We start from the raw sequence: 15,817 nt of genomic DNA on the forward strand, positions 1-15,817 counted from the left end.
CACAGCACAAACCTCAGCGTGACTCCGTGACCTCCAGTTCGCACAGCACCGTGTCCCACACCTCACCGGGAAGCAGGGCCCTCGTCCTTCCCCGGGGCCGGAGGCAGAGTGCAGTCATGCCTCGTACCAGCTGTCACGGAGCGGGGGCTTTCCTGCTTGATCTTGCTCAGCCCTTCTGGCCTCGAGGGAGAGGCTCAGAGAGTGCCTCTTGCTGAGGAGGTGAGCCCAGCGCTGCAGAGTCTGACCTCTGACCCAGTGCCCCCGCCTCCCCGAGCCAGAGCTTGAAGGGTCCTCAGGCGTGGCCTAGAGGGAAAGAGGTGCCCGCTGCCTAGCTCCGGATGGCTCGCCTGTCTTTTATCTCCTGCTCTTGGTTCTGTGGACTGCAGGCAGCAGTAATGGATTGCAGTGGACTTTTTTCAATTAGGTTCTGATTTCCCCTTGCCTGTTACTATAAAACTCCAGATGGTCTGGGGCTTCACGGTTCCCAGGGTATTTTCTCCCCGTTATTTTAATCTTCTTTGGTAACACGCCCCACATGTGGGAACTGGGCCTTTCAAGCCTCTTCGCTCTGTGCGTTAGCAGGGCTCTTTCTTCTCCGCCATGCTGCCTTGAATTTCTGTTCGGGCTGTGGCATCACCGCTCTCAGTGGGGCCTGGCAGAAGGAGGGCGTCCTGCCTTCCTGCACTGGCTCTGCATCGGACGGGCCAGCCGGAGCTCCTGAGCGCAGCCCTGTTCCTGGTGCTTTATGTAGGGGCCCCCAGGCAGTGGCCGGCACGGCCAAGGACACACACAGATAGCCTTGCACGTCAGTCAGACCTGCCGCCAGACCCCAGCTCTGCCACTTGCTGGCTGGGTGACCTGGGGCCAGTGATACCACCTTTCTGAGCCTCGGCTTCCTCAACTACAGAATGTGGCTGGGAAAGAGCCTTGTCAGCAGGGCGTGTGGATGTACTACGTGTGGCACACACAGCCCCCCACACCCCCCTCACCGACTGGTCCCGAGAGGGTCTCGCCCAGTCACTTGCACCGCTCTGAATTCATCCCAGTTTCGTCTTAGGATGTATTTTAATGTTTATGGATTTTAAGGTAAATTGAAAAACCGGACACCCATTCTTACATTTTTTCTAGACTGTTAGAGGTCCCTTTTGTTTCTGTCCCCGCCTCTGTGTGCCCCCTACCCACAGTAGCCACCCTCTCTGTTACCCGTGGTGTGTGAGCCTTGGCTTCTGGCCAGATCAGTCTGTTGTGTGTTTGGTTATTGCAGCCAGGGTGTTTCCAATTTGCCTGAATAAGAGGTGCCCAGGTGATTCTGTGGGTGGACACAGATGGCCTTGGGCCCTGGGCCACAGAGAGTACCCCCCCACACACACCTGTGCCCATGCGTGCCCATTCCAGAGGAGGAATCTGGGCCCTGACAAGGGAGATGAACTTGCCCAAGGTCATCCAGCTGGGAAGTGTGGAGGCCAGATTTGCATCCAGACCCCTCTGATGTTGAAACATAGCGGTGTGGGAGTTGGAGGGGTCAGGTTACACCAGCCAGAGAGGTGCTTGGACACACCCGTAGGCTCAAGTCCTAGGTCTGGACACCAGATTCCACGTGGGAATGAGTTGGAAGGGGAGGGGCAGACAGGGTGAGAGGCAGGGCAGCGGCTGATGCAGTCCCCGGGGGAGCAGTGCTCCGGGAGTGGGTCAGGACAGTGGGGCGGATGAGAGGAGAAGAGGAGGGCACACGTGAACGATGCTCACAAGGTGCATTTCGCTCGCTTGGTGGCTGATTGGATGCAGAGACCTGGGAGGGGTCCAGCACTGGAGTCTCCCAGGTAAAAGTCTCAGGTCACCCCACTTGCTGGGCCACATCAGTGATTGTCCAGGGTGGTTTCCAGGGAGTCTTTTGGAGTCACCACCCCTGGGTTTGAATGGACGGGGCCCTTAAAACTCCCATTTCTACTCCCACCTCTCCTTTCCCTGCTGCCCTTCACTCTGGCTTAGCAGACCCTTAGCTCTCTCCAGCACATACACCGCCCCTCCCAGTCCCCCTGTGCCCTCCACCCCAGAGTTTGTTTGTCTAAACTCTGCCTAGGCTTCAAGGCCCAGCTCCTCCAGAAAGGTTTTAGCAACCCCTGGGACTCTCCCAGCTGGGGTCCCCGGTGATCAGCCCCTTCCTAGGACTTAGTATTCTCTCTTGTTTTGTGGTCTTCGTTGCGCTGAAGTCTCAGCCCCAACAGGCCACCAGTCACGCACAGGGGCAGCCGAGCAAGGCAAGGGGGTATGCATCAGTGAGCAGAGAGATGAGAGGCTGAAGGAGTGACTTGAGGAAGTGGGCGGTGGAAGGATAGAGGGATGCATGACAGGGGAGTCAAGGGTATGTGCCAAGGCTGGGGTGGATGGATGGATGAGTCACTTCTTTCTAGAAGAGATGGCAGTTCTCACTGTGGCTTAGTCCAGGCTTCATGCCCTCTGGCACAGTGGGAGCAGTTTCCCCTCCCTGCCCCCTATGTACAGATACCCAGCCCTTGCGATTGGGTGGAGGGAGGGCATCCCAGGAGGTCTGCTCTGAACAGTTGTACACCTGGACACTGACAGCAGGGAGGAAGGTATACCCGTCCAGGGCAAAATCTGCCCCAGAACCTCAGGGTCTGGCAGACAGAAGAATGTCAGGAAGGCCTCGCCCCCTGGCCTGAGACCCTTGGAAGCATCGTTACACCCTTAGGTCATAGTAGCATTGCCTGTGGGGCCCATCCTCCACCCTCTCAGGGAAACTGAAGCCCAAAGCCAGGGATGTGCCTACTGGCTCCACTTCTGCTCTAACAAGACCCACATTTCCTTTCTGGCAGCATCTGTACCCCCCACAACACAGCAGTAGTGGGGCCCCTCTCTCTGATGCCCACCCAGCCCCACACAGCTGTTGGGCAGGGCCCCTTCAAACCATTCTCACCCCAAAAGGCTGCCTCACTCTCATGGGAGGCCGCTCCCAGTACCCAAAGGGTGCCCCATGGGCTTGACATGGCAAGGGCGTTAGGGCCAGACCGGCCAATGGCAAACACGCCAGCCAGGACCCCTGTTCTTCAACTCTGGGGTCAGTGAAGCCTGACCCACATTGGTGTCCTCCCTGAGGGCAAGACGGGAGCAGCCACCACCACAGTCACAGCGGTGACACTGAGGGTGCGTCGTGTGCCGTGCCACATGTGCATTGCCCCTCACAATACTCTGTGAGTGGTCACCATCATCTTCACTTTACAGAGAAAGAAACTGAGGCATGGGGAGTGGCACTGACTCCTCAAGATCACGGGGCTGTCTGCCTTCCAGGTTTGGACCCTTCCCCCGGGCTGGGACACACCCAAACCACGGAGGGCCCCGAACACCGGGCTAGGGGGTTGAGCCGCTGTGAAGGGGCACAGTGAGCCCGGGAGGGTCCCGAGTGGGACTGACCAGGTTAGACTGACAGCTTAGAAATGGATTCCAAAAGCCTGCTCACCAGAGGTGGAGCTAGAACAGCCCAGGGCCACCTGGGGACAGAGGGAGGGCATAAGGAGTGAGAAGTGAAAACAGGACATGGAGGACATGGGACCCATTGTGTCCAGTGGGACATCGCACATGCACGCCCCTCCAACTCTGCAGAGGGGCAGCAGGCCTGGGAGATGCCACCCCAGGTAGGATACCCCCCACTACTTAGTTGCTCTGTGACCTTAAATGATAGTTACAGTGACAATATGGGCAGGAACCTGGTGTCAAGATAACACTTAACGTGCATTACCTCATTCATTCCTCACAGCCACTGTCTGGGTTTGGTGTATCTCACCCAGAGTTACATGTGAGGAAACCGAGGGTAGGAGGGACTCACCTTGGATTGTTCCTAAGTGGAGCAGCCAAGACCCAAGCCCAGGTCATCCCACACCAGAGTCCATGTCTGTAACCACTGGGCAGGTCGCTGTGCGTCCTCCAGCCTCAGCTCCTGGCAGTGGGGGGAGTATTGGTCACATAGGAGAGGACAGAGATCACGCTAGTGACAACATCCGGCCCCCAGAGTGCGTGCACACACACAGGTGCTGAACCCAAGCGTTCCTGCCCTCGTCTCTCTGCCTCTGTCAGTCCACCTGTACAGTGGTCGGGCGGGACGACTGTGAGACCTGGCAGGCAGCTGCAGGCAGAGCCCACACCCCCCCAGGTCCCTGGCACTGCCAGGATCCTGGCCCTGATGGGGGTACCGCTGTGTCGGGGGCCCCTGCAGCATCCTCACCCCAGAGCAGTCCTGATGGGCAGCGCCCCTCCTCCACCTGCTGCTACCTCTGGTTGCACCTACAGAGACAGCCCCCCAAGTCAGGACAACCTGCTTCTTGTGCTCCAGACGGCACCACAGCTCCGGAAAGTTTTGAGGGGTGGGACGGGGCTGGGCGTGGCAGGGGCACAGGGCACATGCGCAGGTGTGCAGGACCTTGATGAACATTCGGGGGAGGAAGTGAGCTCACTGGGGCATGCGCACCACCAGGCCCCAGAACCCTCCTTCTTACCTCCATTCAGCCATGTTTCTAACCCACCCTTTGCCCCCTGAATAAAGATGCCAGCCCTGCCTTCAAGGAACCCTGAGCCTGCAGGCATGTGGAGAGACTGTAGTGGGTGTGTGGTGAAAACCTAAGGCACAGAGTCAGGGTGTGACCGAGGAGGGGCCAAGGAGGTTGGGGTGGGCTTGGGCACGGTTAGTAGAAGTCTGCTAAATGACGGAAGGTAGGCTGTCTGGGCTGAGGGAACCGTTCCAGCAAAGGCCTGGGGGCAGGAAAGTTCAGGACAGGCTCAGCCAATCACCACCCGCCCCCCCCCCCCCGCCTGGCACCGTGGCGACAGAGTGACACATGCGTGTATGCAGACGAGAGAGGCTTTGAGGCCATGTTGGAAGACTGTGAACACCAAGCTACAGACCCAGGACTTTTGAAAAATGTACAAATTAAATAGTCAATAAGTTGGAAGTGAAGAAGGGGCAGGGCCGAGGCGTCTGGGAGCAGTGGCGCTGAGACAGGGTGGGCCAGGCAGGCTTACAGACCCTGGTGGGGAGGAGATGGTATGCCAGCCTTTAGAGTCCAGTGGGCCCCCCAGACTCAGGAAATTCATGCAGCATGTGAGGGGCCATTGCCCTTCGGCCTCGGAGGTCTACCCTCCTGCCTCAGGCCAGAGAGGAGTAAAGGGACCAGCTGGGTGCCAAGAGGCAGCCCACCCTGCAGCCGGGCTCCTCCACCTCACTTGGTGGTGAACTTGGCACAAGGCTACTGCAGGAGAGCAAGGGGAGCTGCCTGTGGCCTGTACACTCCCCGCAAAGGATCTCCTTCTGGTTCTGATGCATGGAAAAGGCACAGCATCTGGAAGCAGGAAGGAGAGAACACCCTCTAAAACCCAGCTGTGGGCTGCTTGCCTCGGACCTGCCCCGGCAGAGCTCAGCCCGCAGTGATGGCCAGGCCTGCGAGGGCCAGGTGCGAAGGGAGCCCGCCCCAGACTGGCAGTCGTCTCTGGTCCTGTCCTCACATCTGGCTGGGACTTCTGGCCTGGCTTTTGCCCCATCCGCCACCTCTGCCTTGGGTCCAGGCTCAGCGACCTGCATCCATGACGCTGCCCCTGCCTTCTGTGCACCATCCCCTGTTCTCTCCCAGCCCCGGCTGTCACTAGCAGCTGGAGTGGGGGAGGGTGTCTTCCTCAGGTGCATATCTAACCCTGCGCCCTCCCTTCTTAAGGTCCTTTTATGGTCCTCCTGTCTTCAGAGTGGCATCCAGACTCTTCAGCCTGCCCCGTGAACCCCCACTCTCTGGCCTCTGATCTCCCCGGGGGCCCCTCGCTCACTAGGGCCCATTTCACGGCCCACACGCAGCCACAGAGAGGCATCCGCAGGGCCCTGCCCCACCCACACTGCAGGGCCCATGGGCCTGTCTCCCCTCGGCTTTCAGCGTTGGTTGCTCTGTTCATCTTCGGTGTCCTGGTCATTGCTCAGGGCTCAGCTGGGCCAGGGACTGAATGAAGCAAATGCATCAGTGTTGGCGTGACTGGCTGTGTGTCTCCCCAGGCCTGCCCAGTCCCCCACTCTGTGACACCTACCATCCCCAGGCTGCGTGAGGTGCCCCTCTGTGCTGCCGCAGCCCGCCGATCTCCCTCCGGACCTGCTCTGGCCTCAGCGTTTTGTCCTGCGGTGTCTGTGCCTCCCCGTGGGCTCTGCACTTCTGGAGAGCGGGACCCACGCCTGGGCTCTCACTGCATCCCTGCCTCACCCAGCACAGGGCTGCAGCCAATGTGTCCAGCTGAACAGCCCCCACTAAAATGACCACGTGTGCTGAACTGCCCTGGGTGGGGACGCTGACCTCTCAGGGCTAAGAAAGGAAGCTAGGTGGACCGCTGGGTCTGAATCTGTCCGCAGTCCCCTCTGGCCTCCACCCACAAATGTGCTAACAGACAAAGTACCTTTAAAGTTGGGAGGTGGGGGCAGAAAGGAACCCAGTGCTCAGATGAGGAAAGAGAAAAGTCACATCTTCTGAGTGCAGGTCAGCCCAGACGGGGTGGGAAGAGCCCTGTGGGCACGCTAGCCCATGGGGACACTGCTGAACTGTCTCAGAGGCTCGGGGTACGTGGTCCTGGTCTGGCGGGCACTTCCACCCTGGCTTGGGGGATGAAACCGGTGGCTCTGAAGAGGGCACTGGCCTCCTCTGGCCTCTTTCTCCTCAAGGGTCACTTCCCCCTGCCCACCTGCCCCAGGAAGGCAGCTGCTAGCAGAGAAAGCCACCCGAGCTTTGGCATCAAATATGGCCTGCATCCTGTCTGCCTTGTCACTGTCCTGTGATCACACGGGAAGCCTTCATCTCTGAGGTGGGGACACTGAGGTCACACACTTCACAGGTTGTTCTGTGGCTAAACACCCAGCACCAGGCCTGGACGGAGCGAGCAGTTTCTGGGCGGTGTTGGGGTCTTCCTCGCCCGCAGCACACGCTGCGGGGAGCACGGCCAGCCGGCGGGGGGAAGCAGGAAGGGACTGCCTGCCCCACAAGGGGACCGGGCATGGCCGCCTCCACCAGGCAGCATTCAAGCTGGACTTTGAAGGCTGAGGGGGATTGGATGGATTGTTACGAGAGAGAGGACATTCCTTGTTGAGCAACTTGTGGGAACAAAGGCTTGAAATTGCCTGGTGGACCCCTGTTGTTCCCAGAGTGTGAGGTGGAAGTCAGGAGGGGCAGGGAGTGGCTTGGGAGAGGGTTGAATGCCAGGCCTGGAGGGCTTTCAGCCGAGAGCAGCATGGTGTGTCCCTACATCAGAGACTTCCTCTGGGCGGCAGTGTGGAGAATAGGGAGGGAGGGCTGCAAGTTAGAGGGCCCCAGGGAGAGAGGCTGGGGCCGGGCAGCCTGGGGCCACAGGAGGAGGGCACTGTATTTGTTGCTCTTTGTCCAGCCCCACCTGTGACCAGAGGTATCACGTGTCTGTGCTGTGTCCACTGCCCAGCATGGGGCCTGGTACGTGGTGGGCACTGGACAAGCTAAATGGCCAAACAGTCAAAGACGCCAGGTTTACGAACGTGGTCGTTGTTCAGACAGCAGTCAGCATCGATGCTGCGCTCCAGAAGGACAGGGCCCTCGGGCAGTCAGCGTCCAGCCCCGGGGCCCTCCTGTCTGCTTGGAGTGGTGGCCACACAGTCCCACGTGTATAGGCAAGGAAACGAGGCACAGGCAGGTCAAAGGCCGTCCCATCCAGGGCCGTCTGCGCTACGAGGTATGCCTGCCATCCCTGTCCTGGGCAGGGCTGCTGTCAGGGCAGCCGCTGTGTCCAGATGTCATTTGCGAGGCAATCCTTCCGGATCCACAGGTGGAAAGACCACTGTCTTCTCCAGCCCTAGTGGCCATTTCTAGGCCAGGCATGCATTTTTTCTAGACCTACCAGGGCTTCCTAGGTAGAGTCTGTGTGCTGAGTACTTCATGGGGAGCTAACCGGGGTACCTGGAGACCGTGGGCTGGATGGGGAGTGGGGGCGGGGAGGGCAGGGGATGTTGGAGGCCATGTCCAGGCCAGGTGCTGGGCCCTGCAGGGGCTGCAGAGCGTCCCTCACCAGCCTCTCCTGCAGTTTGAAGGCTGCAGCAAGGCCTTCTCGAGGCTGGAGAACCTCAAGATCCACCTGCGGAGCCACACGGGCGAGAAGCCATACCTGTGCCAGCACCCAGGCTGTCAGAAGGCCTTCAGCAACTCCAGCGACCGTGCCAAGCACCAGCGCACGCACCTTGACACGGTAGGCCTGCAGGTGGAGGCCAAGGGGCAGGGGGTGGAGGGCATGCACATTCCCGCTTGTCTGATGCAGGGCAGGACCCGAGCAGAAACTCCGCCTTCTCCCTGGAGCCCATGGGCATTTCCTGCAGAATGACTGTTTGCAGAGAGAGGGAAGTCCTGCCATCAGAGGATGTGTAGCACGCCCCTGGCCTCTGTCCCCTAGGTGGTGATTTCCCTCTCCCACCGTGACAACCCAAAATTACTCCGCACACTGCCAAAGTCCTGGGAGGAGATAGGAATGTCTCCCTCCATTGGGAACCACTGCGTTAGCCCATGGGTGCTGCCAGGGCACCGGCGTCCTTGCATCTCCCCACGGAGAGGGTGGGCTCGCCATCCCGAGTCCTCTCCCCAGGCCCAAGAGGTCAGCCAGTCCCAGAACAGGCCTCCCTGCTCGTCCCACCCCACCCCTGCACGGAGCCCACGGAGGCTCTCCAGGCTGTTCTCTACCCCTCAAGTCCAGTGCACGAGGAGCTGAGGTGAGCAGGGCCTCAGACTCAAGGCCTTGGAATGGGGACCCAGCCCCAGGTACCTGTATGTCACCTCCTTTCCCTTGTTCGTGCCAGACAGTGAGATAACCTGCAGCTTTCCACAGGCTGCCCGAGCATCTCTGAGCATACAGACCTCATGGTTAACAGCACTTCCCGTGGTTTCCCACGACCTCACCCTAACCCTGCCGGTCAGGGGGCCGCTGGCCCATTTGACAGATGAGGAAAGCAGGGCTCTGGGAGTTTCAGAGCCTGCTCAGCTGGAAAGTGGGAGAGCTGCCTCGGAGGTGGGCCTCACGCCAATCTTCGGGGCCTGTGTGAGGGGGGCACTTGGCCTGGCAGGACCCCAGCCCCCGCAGCCGCAGAAGACGGGTCTGCAGACAGAGCCCGAGTCTGGGCTCGCAGTCTCCGTTCTTTCTGCAGATGTTTGGGGAGCTCCACAGGTGAGGGGCTGGGAGGCCTGAGGGGATGGCAGGAAAGAGCAGGGAGGTCGTGTTCAGGTCCAAGTGAGGCCCTGGGCAGACTGTTCTACACATCTCCCCCACCCCGACCCCAAATCACACAACCCTCGCCCAGTTTAGTCCTGGTGACAGCCCACAAGGTAGGACCATTATCCGCACTTTGCAAACAGAGAACCTGGGACTCCGATTTGGTCAGCGGCTGTCACGCAGCTGATCAGTGGCAGAGCAGGGATGCAACCTGGGCCTGTCCGACTCCAAGTCCGGTGCCTGTGTTGGAAGAGCAGGTGTGTCAGCCATGCTGGAGAGGTGCAGCTGAGTAGAGGGGGCAAGGTACAAAGAAAGAGCCCTGTCCCCCACCTGAACCCAACCCCTGCCACCACCTACCCCCTGTCAGGCTGCGCTGACGCAGGCTGTGTCCGGGACACAGTGAGGCGGTGTGCTAACCAATCCCTGCCTGCATTATCTTCTCATATGCCCAGCCTTTGCCCTTGGGGCCCAGCCCAGGCCCTGAGAGGCAGTTTGTGCCTCGGCCCCCCAGTCACGTCTCCCAGTGGCCACAGGCAGCAGCAGCAACAGCAGGCCTCTCAGGCCCACCCACTCTGACTTACTTCCTCTCCCCCCTCCATTCTGCATTTCCTGGCTCCAGCCCCAAAGCAACAGGCCTCTGGCCCCCACTTGGTGTGTGAACAGAGCTCCAGGGTCAGGTCAGGTCAGGCCCAGCATGAGCCTGCAGGGTTATCTCAGGCCTCCGTTGCCCTAGAAGGTCCTGGTACAGCCCGGGAGGCACCGCGGCCAAGCCCAGCCCTGCGGTGCCCATCCACACGGACGTCACACACAGGCAGCTCGGAGAGGCTAGGTTGCTTTCCCAGCACCCGAGCTTCAGAGGCCCAGAGGGTTATAGCCCTGTGTACTCTGGGCCTTGTTTTCCAGAAGGAACCCAGTCATGTCCCCTGCTCCCCTCTGGCACCAGAGAACATGGGATTCCGTCCATGGGCAGGAAAGTGGCGGAACAGACTGGAGAGGACCAGCCATGGCCCTAACCCGGGCCCTGCTCTTGGTCACAGATGTCTAGGAATGCTACCTGGCCTGTCCGGGCCTCAGTTTCCCCAAACACCTACGAGAGAGATGGGAACCACCTCGATGGCAGGCCTCGATGGCGGATGTGGAGGCCTGATGCACGGCCTGCACAGCACACGCGAGCCCCTCCTTTGCCGCCCTCTGACCCGCGGGCAGAGTGCTGACCAGACCCGGCCATGTCTCCTGTGCTCAGTGCAGGGTTCAAGTCTTGACGGCACCGACTCCCCAAATAGGCCACTGTCCTGCTCTGGCCTCAGTTTCTGCATCGGCAAGATGGGGCTGATGCTCTGTCCTTTGCCCACTCCACTGGACGGTTCAGGGAAGCAGGCCAGAGAGGAGGCACGCTAGCAGGACGCCATGGGTGTTCTTGCTTCAAAATCTTGGGCAAAGCGTCCACCTCGATTTCCTCACCTGCAGAGTGGAAATGCCCCCCAGGGTGGGTGAGAGACGGAAAGACGGGCACAGCAGGCCCTTGCGCCCGGCCTGCATGTGGGGCACTCGGGCATGAGGGTGGTGCTGGAGCTCAGAGTGGGGGGCTGTGCAGGCTCGCCCTCGCCCACGACCAGGAGGGCCCTCGCTAGCGAGAAGGCGCTGGAGCCGGCGCTGGGACTCCAGGCCTGGGACTTGGCAGCTGCTGGGACACCCCCGGGGTTCGCCGAGGGCTCGTGGGGGAGCCGGGCCGGAGGAATGCTCTCCACACATCAGGCCCTGGAAAAACAAACACGGAGATGGGCCTGGTGCCCTCTTTCCGGGCAAGTGTGCCTGCACACTCAGAGCTCTGTTTGTTTGCTTTTTGACAAAAGCGCGTGGATTTCTCTCAGCGTCCCCAAGGGACGGGGCCGGGGCAGGGCAGAGCCACAGAGAGAGAGGAGGAGAGAGAGCACTGGGATGGGGTGAGAGGGGCTTTGTGTGTGTGTGTGTGCGCGCGTGTGTGTGTGTGTGTGTGCTCATCTGCGAGTGTGTTGGGTGGGGGTCAAGCCTGTGGGAGAGGGGTCCTGCGTGCGTGTCTGTCTGTCTGTCTGCAGGCACGTCTGTCTGCACCTCTGTGGTTTGGGGGCAGGTCTGAGGAGCACTGTGTACCCTCCCACCCCACTCCTTCCCTTTGGCGAGACAAGCCTCTCACTGCTCTGTCTCTCTCTTTTTGCTCTCCGTTTCTCTAACCCGACAACTCTCCGTGGCAGCACCAAGGTATGGTTGTCTCTTTCCGCACCGCCCCCCACGCCCACGAGGTCCCCGAGACAGGCTGACCAACCTCGCCCCAGTCCAGAGGGCAGAGTGACCTTGTAGTTAGGGGACAGTTCCATTGGGCACAGCTGATGGGGACACAGCCATCCCTTGCAATCCAAGAGGTGCCACCCCCTCCAAACATGCTCCTGACCCTACAGGGACTGGAGGCCGGGGGCCCTGAGGAACCTAAGCCAGTGGATGTGTTCAGAAACGGGGATGGGGAGGGTTTCGAGGCCCAGTCCCACCTGCAGTCCCCAGGCAGGGTGTTGTGGAAGCCCGCATGGGAGAGCCCAGAGTCCAGGTACACCCACGGAGCCCCAGCCCTGGCTCAGTCCCTGGGGCCTGGGGGACAGAACCAGGGACCCTCCCCCGAGGAAGACTCACCACTTGGTGGAGCAGGACCCTGGACAGACCCAGCAGTGCGGGGTGGACAGCGCTGCGGATGGGAAGCCCAGCAGGGAGAGGTGGGAAGAAGGTTCGAGGAGGGCTTGGAGAGGAGATGGTAAGAGCTCGAGGCAGGCGCAGGAGGAGAGGCGAAGACGTACACACGGCCCACGTCACAAAAGGGCCTCCGCTGGCCAGAGACGGCCGTATCCAGGACACCGGGGAGTCACGGGGGGTCTGGGAGAGGGAGGCCACTCTGTGAGTGCCAGGGGAGAGGGGAAGCACGGAGAGCAGGGCGGGCCCAGGCAGAACCGAGGGAGGCAGTGGACGTGGATTCCTTCCAGGAGAGCAACAGGGGCCCCGAGGGTAAGGGACACAAAGGGTGCAGATGCCCAGCTGCCCAGGTCTGTGCCCGAGACGCAGTTCCCGTCTGGCATCCTGTGGTGGTTGGGGCGAGGACCAGAGCGCCGTCTGGGGACCCTGGCGGCACTGCCAGGGGTGCTCGGCTGCTCCTAGCCGGGGGCCTGCCATACTCCAGCCTGACCCCAAGTTCGTGCCCCTGCCCCATGCTGTCCTGCTCTGTTCCCCTCTTCTCCTCCTCCTCTCCAAGGGCTCACTCCTTGCCCCCTTGCTGCTTTGCTGCTGCTCTGGGCTACCAAGGGTGAGCTTTCTCAGAGCCAGTGTCGAGCTGGGAGAATCCCTGTGGGCCCCATTTAGCAGGCAAGAAAAGGGAGACTCAGAAAGAAGCGACTTACCTGGGGTCCCAGTGTGAGGGTGGAATAGAGACGGGTCCCCTCCTTTGTTACCAGGCCAAACAGCTTCCCACACCCGCGGGCAGGGCTGGCTGAGTCAAGACCCCTCCTGGCAGGGACATGGAGGAGGGGACAGGGCGTGTGCCTGCAGCCTGCCCCTCCCCACCACAGGCCACGCAGCTGGCCCCTGGGCCTGGCAGGTGGCCTCCCACTCACCCCACCCCTGCCCCTCTGGTGTTGCAGAAGCCGTACGCCTGTCAGATCCCCGGCTGCTCCAAGCGCTACACCGACCCCAGCTCCCTCCGCAAGCATGTGAAGGCCCATTCGGCCAAAGAGCAGCAGGTGCGTAAGAAGGTAAGATGGCCTGTGTCCCAGGGTCGCCTCTTAGACCCCCGCCCCGGCCTCCCAGCCCCACGCCCAGCGTGGAGCCAGACACCCGTGCCCCTTGCGCGAGTTCTCCCTTCCACACCCGAGGACGATGCTGTCCGTCGTCCATCATCTGCCCCCACCCGTCCCCTAGTGGGGTTCCTCACCCGCAGCCCGCCAGGCAGGCCCCCAGCTCCTCTCTCGGGCATCTGCCCGCTCGCTGCGGCTCACTTACGGAATGTCTGGTGCCAGGCGCTGCCTCGGCCTCGGCCTCGAAGAGGCAGAAACGAAAACCCTGCACGGGGACCGGGCCGCTGCGAGGCGGGCACAAAGGGCTCCCTCAGTGTGTGACAGGAAAGCGGCTGCAGTAGAGGTGTGCGGAGACAGGGGCCTGGCCCGCTGGGGTGGGGACAGGAGGGGCGTGGGAGGAAGGACACCAGGAGCAGGGCAGCTCAGCGGCGTGCACTCAGGCCAGCCTGCCGGGCTCACCGCCACCGCCCTGCGGCCTTGGGCCCGGTTCTTGGCGCCTTTATTCTTCCCCGTCCCTCAGCTGTCTGTGGGGCAGGGTGGGGCGGGGGGCGGGGTGCGATCAAGGACTGCTTTAAAGGGTTGTCATGAGGACTGAATGAGGAAACCTGTGTTAAGGGTGTGGAGCAGCACTTGGCCCAAAGGTGAAAGTCAGCAGAAGGTAGTGCGTTTTGTCCTTGAGTCTTAAAGAAGGAGAAGGTGTCGGGCGGGTGAAGACAGAGCGTGTATCGCAGAGAGTGACTGAAGCGGCAGCGCTGTGTGTGAGGGCCAGTGGGCGGGAGGAGGGGCGGGGCGCGGGGTGGGCGTGAGAGGCCCGAAGCCCTGCCGCGGAGTCTGGGCTGTCCTGAGGACAGTGGGTGCCATCCAGGGGTCTCAAGCAGAGGAGGGACATGTCACCTTGAAGGAAGGCTCTGGGGGCCGCTTGGAGAATGGTTTGCAGGTGGTTGGAGGGAAATTCGGGGCAGGGAAGCCACTGCTGGGGAGCGGGAGAGGTGGTGGGGTCTGAGTGCGGCAGAGCAGGAGGGGGGCAGGGAGGGATGAAGCTTGGTGACCGCTGGGCGGGGTGGGGGTGTGGCAGGGGAGCACCAGGGTCAGACTCTGAGGGGCAGGGTGGATGGTGGTCCTGTCACCAGGACAGAGAATTCAAGAAAGAAGCAGATGTGCAGGAGAAAGCCGGTCCTGTTTGGGACAAGGAGTATGTGAGCTGCTAAGGGACCCAGTGCAATGGGAGGGGTGGGGCTGCTGCTCGGGGGAGAGGCGACCTGGCTGGGTTTGACCTGCAGCCCCGGAGGGCCACTGGGGCCATGGGACTGGGCATGCTTAAGTGCCAGGGAGGGCATGGGGGTGAAGAGAAACATCAGGGCCCAGTGCGGGGGCACTGGCATGGCAGAGGAGGACAGAGGAGGAGGAGCCCATTGATTTGGCCAGCAAGATTTATGGAATACCCCCTGTCTTCCAAGCACTGTTTAAACAACTGGGGAGATGGCTGTGAATAAAGCAGAGAAAGGCCGAGGGGCTGGGGAAAGCAGACCACTTTAGCCTCGGGGGATGGGGTATGCAAAGACCGGGTGCCAGAGCAAGCAGGCTTCTGGGGGAAAGACAATGGTGGGGAGACAGCCAGGTTAGAGACTGGTCTTCATCCTGCAGGCAGCAGAGCAGAGGGACATGGTCAGAGCAGGCGCCGTGAGCTCGCCGGTAAAAACACCACAACCCTGAGGATGGAGGGCCGAGCCTTAACCTTGGCCCTGTGTCTGCGGCTTCACTGACTGTACCTTCCTAGTCCTCTCTGTAACCGGAGGGAGTAGCACTAGTTTTTCCCATTGTAGCAGTGGAGGAACTGAGGCTCGGAGAGCTCGTCAGTCTGCCCAGTCTACCCAGAGCGGTGCAGCACGGAAGTGTCAGAGCCAGGCCCCATCCCAGACACAGCTGCCTTTAGGGCCCGAGCTCTCTCCACCACCCTCAGGTTGAGGGGCCTGAGGGGGGACAGGGAGGGAATAGCCCAGGCTCCATGCCAGGGATGCTTCTGTCCCCAGCGGACCGGTGCCCGAGGACCAGAATCCTGCCCTGGTTTTCCCAGGCCCCATGCTTGGCTCATGCTGAGCCCCAGGGACCTGGAGCCGCAGATCTGCAAACTTCCCAACAATAAGCATCCATTAAGAGCCATCGGGGATGATGTATCTTTCTGGGTAAAGCGACCCTTGTATTATGACAGCTCCTTGGCAGCCCTGCTGCGTTTCAGAGAGAATTAGAAATGCTTTTCTTCCTTAATTCTCCTCTCCTGCTGCTCCTAATCCGATCGACATTGCGGTCTGCAAGGCATGCCTTGGCCCTCTTTTGCCAGAAACTTAATTTACATGGAAAACAGCTGCTGGGTCAGGGAGCTGCGAGCCCATTGGGAGACTGGGCATGCCTGCCCCAAGCCTGGGTGCTGCCCTGCTGGCCCAAGAGGGTGGAAAAACCCTTGGGGCCGACCCTCAGCTGCTGTGTGACATGAGACAAGGCTCTCGCCTTCTATGGGTCGGTTTTGTCCCGAGTAAAACAAGGATTTAGACGAGTCCGCTTCAGGGCTGCAATAGTCAGGCTTCGGGATTTCCCTGGGAGAGGGGCCCTTCCCACCCAGGTGTGTGCCCCTCATCACCCACTGTCCCCAGGGCCCTTGTCAGCCCCTCCCTGTCCCCGTCTAACCACGTTGGTAGCGGTGAAGACTTTCTGACGTGCCAGGCTCGAGTCTGTCTTATAAGGGACAGCTGAGATTTACT

At 60.9% G+C, this 15,817-nt stretch overlaps 1 protein-coding gene across 2 annotated transcripts in view; it reads left to right on the plus strand.

Annotated features, from left to right (window-relative positions):
* GLIS1 (GLIS family zinc finger 1) overlaps positions 1-15,817 on the plus strand; it is a 217,904-nt gene that overhangs the window by 187,903 nt on the left and 14,184 nt on the right. For both annotated transcript variants that reach the window (XM_045857836.1, XM_045857825.1), the window contains exons 5-6: positions 8,080-8,241; positions 12,909-13,019. In XM_045857836.1, the coding sequence (XP_045713792.1) occupies positions 8,080-8,241; positions 12,909-13,019 (273 nt within the window). The remainder of the gene's footprint in view (positions 1-8,079; positions 8,242-12,908; positions 13,020-15,817) is intronic.

Source organism: Phyllostomus hastatus, unplaced genomic scaffold (genome assembly GCF_019186645.2).
Source record: "Phyllostomus hastatus isolate PE091 unplaced genomic scaffold, TTU_PhHast_1.1 phas_contig_147, whole genome shotgun sequence".
Taxonomy (NCBI): Eukaryota; Metazoa; Chordata; class Mammalia; order Chiroptera; family Phyllostomidae; genus Phyllostomus; species Phyllostomus hastatus.